We start from the raw sequence: 9,114 nt of genomic DNA on the forward strand, positions 1-9,114 counted from the left end.
CGTGTGATGTTTGTTGTGTGTTGTTTGTCCTTTTCATAAAGCACAGACCGCTAAATCAAACGCCGGCTCGCTTCAGTGATAGAATTCCCGGCGTTCCTAAACTGTTAACGTTTAGGTCACAGACGGAATCAGGTGTTTTCAAGGGGTTGTTTCTGTGGCTTTTCTTTGCCTTGATGGACGCTAGAGTGGGTTGAGAGAGGTGACTGACTGACTAGTTGCAAATGACCGCAGTTTGGAATAGAAACCCGGGTCGCTACGAGCCGATTTGGCCTCCGCGGGTGAAAGACTTGGACGGTGAGCTACCCTAAAGAAGCTCCATCGTTGAACTGATTTCTGACTCTTTGCACACTCCAAGTTTGTGTGTGTGTGTGTGTGTGGTTGATCTCTGGGGTAGAATCACCAACGGCTGAGTCTAGTTAAAAGGGTGAAGTCGTTTTACTGGGTTGACTCATTTCCCCGGTTCTCTGGAGAGAGAGACAGCACTTGATTTTATAAGGTCTTCCTTCCAAGTTTCCATGGAAGTGTCTCGGCAATCGTACCAATCCAAGGCGGAACGTTCTAAGGGTTTATGCCTTTAGATGTGCAAATCTTCCGCTAGTTAATTCCACCCAAAGAACGATGTGGGATGGGCGAAGCGTTCCAAACACCGGGGCGTACTTTGACACAACTTTTTCCTCAATGCTTCTCTGATTTTCCCCTTGTAGGCACTATTTTTCCTTCTTAATTTTGCCCCTATTGGATCCTTCCACTGAGAGTTTGAGATGTCTTGTTCCCACACTTTGAGCACTTGTGCAAAATAATGTTGTTTTGCATTAGAAATCTTTAGAAAATAATCCAAATGTTGCTCATAGCATTTACGACTTTGCTGCCGAACAAACATCAACCTTTCACCATGAGCGGCTCCTCACGCCAAGGGTTCCTGCCTGTTAACCATGACTCTAGCTTCAAATCATATTTTTTCACAATTTCCTTTAGCATGACAATGTACAGAGAGGGGAACTACGCACTGTTATACAACACTATCCTGATCTGTACACCAGATTCAACATGCTCTGACCATGTGGCAGAAGCAGAGGTTAAAGAGAGACAACGTGCGTCATGATGTCACTATTACAAAATCATTGGCACTGACTTAATTAATACCACAACCATCGTATAAGGAAGACCCATGTGACTGTCTGTCTGTTAACACATTGATTGGAAGCGAGTCAGTGTTGAAATAGTCACAGACAGACAGACACGAGAGACAAGGAGACAGAGAGAGAGATAGATGATCACAAATAGAGAGACAGATAGACAGATATATAAACACGCAGATAGACACACAGACAGACATAGGGACACACACAGATAGATACACGTACAGACAGACAGGCAGACAACAGACTCACAGACAGATGGACCGACACAGACATAGGGACACACATGCAGACAAACAGATGGACAGACAGACACATAAACCGCCACATAGAAGGACAGACGGGGTACTGCATCACAGCCAGGGAGCTACAGGTGGCGGGGATGACAGACAGACAGACAGACAGACAGACGGACGGACGGACGGACGGACGGACGGACGGACAGACAGACAGCGGCCCCCATCAGACAGACAGACAGACGGACGGACGGACGGACGGACGGACGGACGGACGGACGGACAGACAGACAGGCAGCGGCCCCGTCAGACAGACAGATGGCGGGGCCGATGCGGGGGACCCCTGGTTCCATTACCTCAGCTCAGCAGCCGCGGCTCCAGCGCGCTCGTGGCCCCCGGAGACGAGCTCTGGTGGATTCTCATCTCCGGCGTGGGCCCCCCTGGCCCCCAGCCTGCATCTGTTCCCCAGACCTGCTGGCATGCGTGCAAACGCTTTTGCGCACACACTCTTCTGCACACTCACGTGCACACGCATGTGCACACATACACCAGCCCGTCCATTGGTGACGTGTACACACAAAGGAGAAAGTCCCTACACAGGCATACGTATACACACACACACACACACACACACACACACACACACACACACAGACACACAAACACACCCACACACACAATCACACACACACACACAATCACAAACACTCAATTAGTTCAACGCAACCCAGAAAGAGGAAATGCTACACACTTCCACTAATGCTGATGAACAAACCGTAAGCATACCAAGCAATCATTCACCGGATTTCCCTATCAATGAAATGGAGAGTTTGCAAAGATCACGAAGCGTGGAGTAAAGCATTATGATGAGGAGAGCGAGTGCATGGTATATCGAAGTGGGATGTGATCCTAATGTTCCCAAACAACGCCATTAGGTTAACCTTTGTAATCCTCATGTTAGGTCTTGTCTTCTCTGTCTCAGACACACACTTACGTATACACACACACACTTACGTAATACGTATACACACACACGTACGACGTGAACCACATTGCTTCTTTGTGTCGAGGCTTGATAAACTGAAGGTCTTTCCTGACACCTCATTACCAGAGGCTGTGGCACTCTGTTGCCATGAAGGCATAGAAACCATGGACTCTGCTGTAAACTGTTTACTAGGACAATTATAATACCTTCCATTACATCGAGACAAGCTCTCTGCATATTGAGCAAACACATGTTTAGAGTGTTGGGACAGGGAAAGGGTGGAGGGAGACGCAGGGGAACGAAGACAGCTGAAGGTTATGCTAAACGTCTGCACAATATGATGGAGCAGCAGAGAGGAGAAAAAGGACAGAGACAATGAGGCCAAGGGAAAAAGAAGGCAAGAGAAGCAGACGTTTAAAGTGGTTTTTTTCACAGCAAGCAGCTGTGAGATTCTAAGCAAGGCACCTTCGCAGATGTAGAGGTAGCAGACAAAGCACCGCCCCTGGTTGGATGAGTCTAATTAACATCGGTCAGGGCAGTTTCCAAGCCCGAATGTTTACACCGTGTGTACCTGTGTGTACTGGGGAAGACAGTAAGTGCAGTGCTCATATGACCAAACAGTTTATTCTACGTCTCCTCGGTGTGTTTAATTGGTGACTCGCCCGTTCAAATCCAACATATCCCTAACCTCTCTCCAGGTTATGAGTTGGAGCCCGGTTTGAATCGAGTTTTGCTTAAAAAAATGTTTGTTCGCATACAGGATGTGCTCACATCTGACAGTGCTACATTAGCATGCGTCAATATCCAGGGTAGCATTGATTGCCTTACAATTTCTACTGTCTCTTCACTTAAGGGCAAATACAATAGCCGTTTGTTGGTTTTGGTGTGTCGCCACTGTAGACTTTTGTGATGAGGATGAGTCTTTGCATGAAAGTTTCCAACAATGTAGCCCATGTTTCCTCTGTTTGTGGCGGCTCCTTAAGCTGGAGGTTGACCTACCAAGGCTTTATCACACACTGTTTTGTGGATAGACTCGGGGCCTGATCAAAGACAGGTTTTCTAAAACTTCAAGGCCGGACTCATCCAGGACTGTGGGTTCCCAGCGACTGCATCCTAGCTGGGTTCAATCCATCCAAATGGTTACAGTTGAATCCGTTCACTTGACTTTCCGCTTCATCAGGAGCTCTGCATCACGGTCTAAAGGACTCCCGAGAGCCATAGCCAGCCATTTTGTGTTGATTTCTTGTTGAGGTCACTGTGTGGTTAACCCCATCACCATCAAACCCAGGGCTGACTGTCAGGGCCCACTGCCCTTTCTCACAGAGCCTGCTGGGAAATCTGAGCTGTTACTTCCCCCTGTCGACCCACAAACACTTCGGGCACGCATACAAGCATACAAAGAAAACGCACACACACAAACAAACACAGTTATGCAAATACACAAGCAAATTCAGGTGCTTGCTAGGCTGGTAGTTTGGGTGCTCGACTCCTAGCCTAAAGGTTCTTGGTTCGGACCTCAATGTCTGCGGTCTACCTGCGGTTTGCTCTTGAGCAAAAAATGCCTCACTTCTTCCTGTGAAACAAAGACATTGGTCACAGTATGTAACCGATTCTCATGTCTCTAACCAGGTCTGACAGAGATCCCCAAGGAGATCCCAGCTGAGACCACGATGCTGGACCTGCAGAACAACAAGATCACAGAGATCAAGGAGAACGACTTCAAGAACCTCAAGGGACTGCACGTAAGGAACCGTTTATGTGGAGCTGCGAACGCTGCGAGACTGCAGAAAAAGAGATAGGATGCTTGGGTACTTCTGGAACCTCAACATATTGGATTAATAAATGGCCCAAGTAAATATAAGGTTGAATTCAGCATTCCTGTCTGACTAGCTGTTCAAAATGAAGGAGTACGGTATAAGTGCAACTCAAGATGCACTTTACTTTGCTGGCTATAAAGACATAAAACTCAAAAGAAAGTATAAAGTGTTGATGGACATTTTTGTATGTGTGCGTGCACAATAGTTTCACACTTGGCTAAGTTAGGACTTAGCCAAGTACTGGTCTGATTCCATTACTTGGAGCTATAGAGCCTTACGTCAGCTCCATAACACTTCTGACTCGACTTCCTCTGTTTATTATCCCGAAGCATTGAATCCTCCTCACCAGCCTTTCACTCAGTGCCCAGGTGCATGGAAAGTATGCACCCCTTACATCTCCCAGTCCCACTCTGTTAAACTCACATAGCTTGGCTTTCATGTCAATAAATACCTCAGTTTGACAGCCAGTGTGCTTTCCACGTCAACAAAGAACGACCCCTCAAAAAGGGAATGTAGGCCTAGCTAGCACGCTGGCAGGCCCTCTCCTGCATTCCCTCCCGTTCAGCATGCGTTTCTCCAGGATCTACACGAATCAACTCCAAACTCACCCTGACCCTCCCCTCTGTCAGCCCAGGCCCAGGCCTTAGCCCGCCATTTGACGCATGATGAAGTACGACTCCAAAGGTGAACCCTGAGGTCACCACCAGTCACCCCTCCATGTTCTTTCCCCCCCAGGCCCTGATCTTGTTGAACAACAAGCTGACCGTTATCCACCCCAAGGCCTTCAGCTCCCTGCTGAAGCTCCAGCGGCTTTACCTCTCCAGGAACATGCTCAAGGACATGCCAGCCAACATGCCCAAGAGTCTGCAGGAGCTCCGCATCCACGAAAACGCCATCACCAAGATTAAGAAGTCCTCTTTCCAGGGCATGGCCAATCTCATCGTCATGGGTACGGAGAGGCGGAGGTGGTGGTGTGTGTGTGTGTGTGTGTGTGTGTGTGGGGGGGGGGGGGGTCGGAGATGATCTCATATGGAACCGTTTTGACTAATGGACAACGTGGCGAGCTGGGGTTGTTGGACGTAGCCAGAGCACCTCCCCTCCGTCGGTTGTGTTAACAGGCTCACGGAGCGCTTCTCCTGAGGAGGTGGAGCCTGCATTGCTAGGCAACTGCATGCAAACAATAAGGCAACGCACCCTTGTAAAACTGAATCAAACCAATTACAGAAAGGGAAAAAAAGACAAAGCTAACTATCGTGCCTTGTGTCGAGTAGCCCTCCCTCACTATCCCTTAGGTCAGATCACTGCTATTAGTGGTGGCTTCACTTTTAGCTTTTTAAGATTTCGGGAGTTCAGGAATTGTTCTTGAAGCCCACTCAGATTTAGCGTTCCATAGCGGCATCTGCTCGTCTGGGTTTTGCATTTAGAAAGGAATCTCAAACGAGTTCCCCATCTGTCGCTCTCTGGCTGCTCCCCGCCCCCCCCCCCCCCCCCCCCCCCCCCCCCCTCCCCTCCTCCCCTCCTAGCAGACCTATAGGGTCGACCTGTGGTCCCTCGACGCACAAATTAACGGATCCCTGAACCGAAAGACCGCAACCCGTCACGTCGCCCTCGTGACCAATCGGGGCGAAGCAGACAAAATCTGTCTCCACCAGCCCCTCCACTGGGACACAGACGAGCAGTTTTGTTTTGGCCGTAACAAAACAAATGTGTTTATTCATGTGTCGGCCGTGTGTTGCTGTGACCCATCTGCCGGGGGAGGATGTGGAAGGATTCGGTGAATGAGAATATGTCTCTCTTCTTCGGTTTCCCCTCACTCTCGGCCCTCCCCTGCCCACATCGATTTATTTTGTCTCCTTTGTGTTTTTTTCTCGATTCCTCTCCAGAGTTGGGGTCTAATCCTTTGAAAACCGGCTCCATTGAGAATGGTGCCTTTGCTGACCTGAAAAGGGTCTCTTACATTCGCATTGCAGACACCGACATCACAGAGATCCCCAAAGGTAAAGTTATTAAGTTAATTATAATTTTCATACTATTTTATACAAAGTGGTTATACCAAAGTGACACTTTTTTATCCAACACTTTCATTAAACTCAGAGTATAGGCCTGTCTAAAAACACAACATCTTATGAGAATATGTTTAATAACAACAAGCCAGAGGGATGAATCATCTTGCAATCAGCCCTGAACTCTACAGCAGTACTGAGGTCCACTCACAAGCTTATGGGACCGTAGGGAAATGCAACCTCAAAAACACTGTCGATTGTGAAAACAGGAGACATAGTCTGGGCTTTCTTTATATAAACTCAAACAATGAGATTACATTAGAGAGAATGAAGCCCAATATTAAAAATGGAAGATTAGTCATTGTAGCCAATCAATGGCTGCCTTGTGATTCGATGATTCATCCTTCACAGATCTGGGAGATGAGGCCGGCCGTATACAGTTTTGGTTTATGCTTGTGTTTAAAACCTAACAAGTTGTGGTTATTGTCCAGGACTGCCCAGCTCTCTGTCAGAACTCCACCTGGACAGCAACAAGATCAGCAAGGTGATGGCCGACAGCCTTAAGGGCTTGAAGAGTCTGGCAAAGTAAGGATCCATCCATCCATCTGTCTAATACATCCATTCCTCCCTCCATCCATCCACGCATCCACACCTACATCTATCTATCTGTCTATCTATCTATCTATCTATGATCATATATCTAGCTATTGATCTATCTACCTACAATCTATCATCTATCGATCTATCAATCTATCATCTATTTATATATCTATCTGTCATCCATCGATCTATGATCTATCTATTTATCTATGTCGGCCTGTCTGTCTGTTGTTCACTCATAAACTCCAACTCTTCCCTAGGTAGTCTGTCTTTACTTTCTGTGAATGGCATGACATTAAACTGGTATTATCCCAAGTGCTGGGACCAACCACAGACCCAAACAATACTTTCGGGATAATCAAAATCATCGTTTTGTTTATAAAATAAAAGATAAATGCGTGCGCTATGTTCTAAAAGATCATTGCTGGGATGGCAATGGGGAGGTAAACAGACGCTTCTAACGAGAACAAAGAAGACTTTTATTCGGCACAAATTGTTTATGTTGGAAGAGATGAGTTCTAAGGAGTGGAAAGTTGTGCAATGCATCACTTCAAGCGATGTCTTGCAGCTGTGATGTGTTCTATCCCGTATAATCATTGGTACTACAAACTACCGTCATTACTTATTCTCACTAGATTTTGTACAGCTAATTTCTTATGCCAAACTCTCCTTTGAAGGTGGGTCGCATATGATGAACGGTTTTCGGTCGATAGCACTCATGCAAAATAACAGAGTTGGCACACAATCCGAAATAAGAAAATTCTCGTTTGTGGCGTGCTACAAATATGAGGCGAAGTCCGCACTCGGTGTGCACTCGTTTCCTTTCCCATGTTTATTCCCGTGTCCTGTGTGGTCCTGCAGGCTGGGTCTGGGCTACAACGAGATCAGCATGGTGGAGAATGGCACCCTGGCCAACGTCCCCCACATGAGGGAGCTGCACCTGGACAACAACGCCCTGACCGCGGTGCCCCCTGGCCTGCCCGAGCACAAGTACATCCAGGTACAGACGGCCGTCGCTTATATTTAACATCTAACCCATTGAGGGAGGGAGTGTGGGTGATGGGTTAGGGTTAGGTTAGAGTTAGGGTTAGGGTTTAGGGTTAGGGTTAGGGTAGGGTAAGGGTAAGGATTAGGGTTAGGTGTAGGTTAGAGTTAGGGTTAGGTTAGGTTTAGGGTAGGGTTAGGGTTTAGGGTTAGGGTAAGGTTAGGGGTAGGGAGGGAGAGAGAGAGAGAGAGAGAGAGAGAGAGAGAGAGAGAGAGAGAGAGAGAGAGAGAGAGAGAGAGAGAGAGAGAGAGAGAGAGAGAGATGTGGCAACATAATCACCAGTGTGTTACAAAAAAACATGTTAAATTCTTGGTTTGAATACGTACTATTACTGCTGGAGTTTACTAATTATACCCATTTCAGGCTTAAGCCACGTAAACACAAGCTTCCATCAGCATTAGTTGTGCTTCTCATTTGTTCACTCGTGATCATTTCTTTCCCTTTAAATGACCAAAAAATAACAACTCTGCACAATTTGCCGTTGCACGAAAAAAAACACATCAGTGTCTATTGGCGCCGCGTAAACACACCTCCCGGTCTCCCGTCTCCACCAGGTGGTGTATCTCCACGCCAACAAGATCGCCGCCATCGGCACGGAAGACTTCTGTCCACCCACCTTCAACTACAAGAAGGCCATGTACTCCGGCATCAGCCTGTTCAGCAACCCCGTCCCCTACTGGGAGGTGCAGCCCATTACCTTCCGCTGCGTGTTCGACCGCTCCGCCATCCAGCTCGGGAACTACAGGAAGAAGTAGATAGAAACTAACGACACGGAATCGGCCCCTTCCACTCACACCCGTCACCCCTCCCTCCCTCCCTCCCTCCCACTTTCTCCCTCCCCCCCCTTCCCACGTCCATCCATCCTCCCCCTTTTGGGGGAAACGCGTGCTTGAGAATCATTGCGTTTTTGTTTTTTTCAGAAATGCTTTTTCTAAGAGTGCCTGTTTTGCCACAGATCCCCCCCCTCTCTCCCCCCTCCCTTCCCCCTTCCCCCCCTCCGACACTGATTCTCCCCCCTCTCCCCCCTCCCTCTCTCTCCCCCCCCCCCCCCCCGACACTGATCCTCCCCCCTCTCCCCCCCAAGACAATCATTCCAGTGACTTGGATGTGTGACAACCCCAGTGGTCGCTGACCTCCGACCCAAGCTCAAAGAGTTCACTCCGTAGGGAAGGCTCTTGTTGCTGTTGTTGTTGTTGTTGTTGTTGTAGTGTGCGATGTATCAGCAACATTCAATATGTATCACGTGTTTCACCAACGGTGTCCACTGGCGACGCTATGCTAGCCCGCGT

The 9,114-nt window shown here is 48.0% G+C and overlaps 1 protein-coding gene across 1 annotated transcript; it reads left to right on the top strand.

Moving 5' to 3' along the window:
- Positions 1–221: 221 nt before the first annotated feature.
- dcn (decorin) lies at positions 222–8,638 on the top strand. The gene is made up of 7 exons (XM_056579036.1): positions 222–294; positions 3,990–4,102; positions 4,913–5,126; positions 6,061–6,174; positions 6,672–6,765; positions 7,642–7,780; positions 8,380–8,638. The coding sequence occupies exons 1-7, from the start codon at positions 222–224 to the stop codon at positions 8,578–8,580; spliced, it is 948 nt and encodes a 315-aa protein (XP_056435011.1). The 3' UTR covers positions 8,581–8,638.
- The last annotated feature ends 476 nt before the right edge of the window (positions 8,639–9,114 follow it).

The sequence above is a fragment of the Gadus chalcogrammus genome, chromosome 19 (genome assembly GCF_026213295.1).
Source record: "Gadus chalcogrammus isolate NIFS_2021 chromosome 19, NIFS_Gcha_1.0, whole genome shotgun sequence".
Classification (NCBI taxonomy): domain Eukaryota; kingdom Metazoa; phylum Chordata; class Actinopteri; order Gadiformes; family Gadidae; genus Gadus; species Gadus chalcogrammus.

Excerpts from the sequence above, each read along its gene's own strand:
- dcn (XM_056579036.1), top strand. The coding sequence starts at position 222 with ATGACCGCAGTTTGGAATAGAAACCCGGGTCGCTACGAGCCGATTTGG. Across the intron at positions 4,103-4,912 it reads AGAACCTCAAGGGACTGCAC|GCCCTGATCTTGTTGAACAA; the intron begins GTAAGGAACCGT and ends TTTCCCCCCCAG. Across the intron at positions 5,127-6,060 it reads GGCCAATCTCATCGTCATGG|AGTTGGGGTCTAATCCTTTG; the intron begins GTACGGAGAGGC and ends ATTCCTCTCCAG.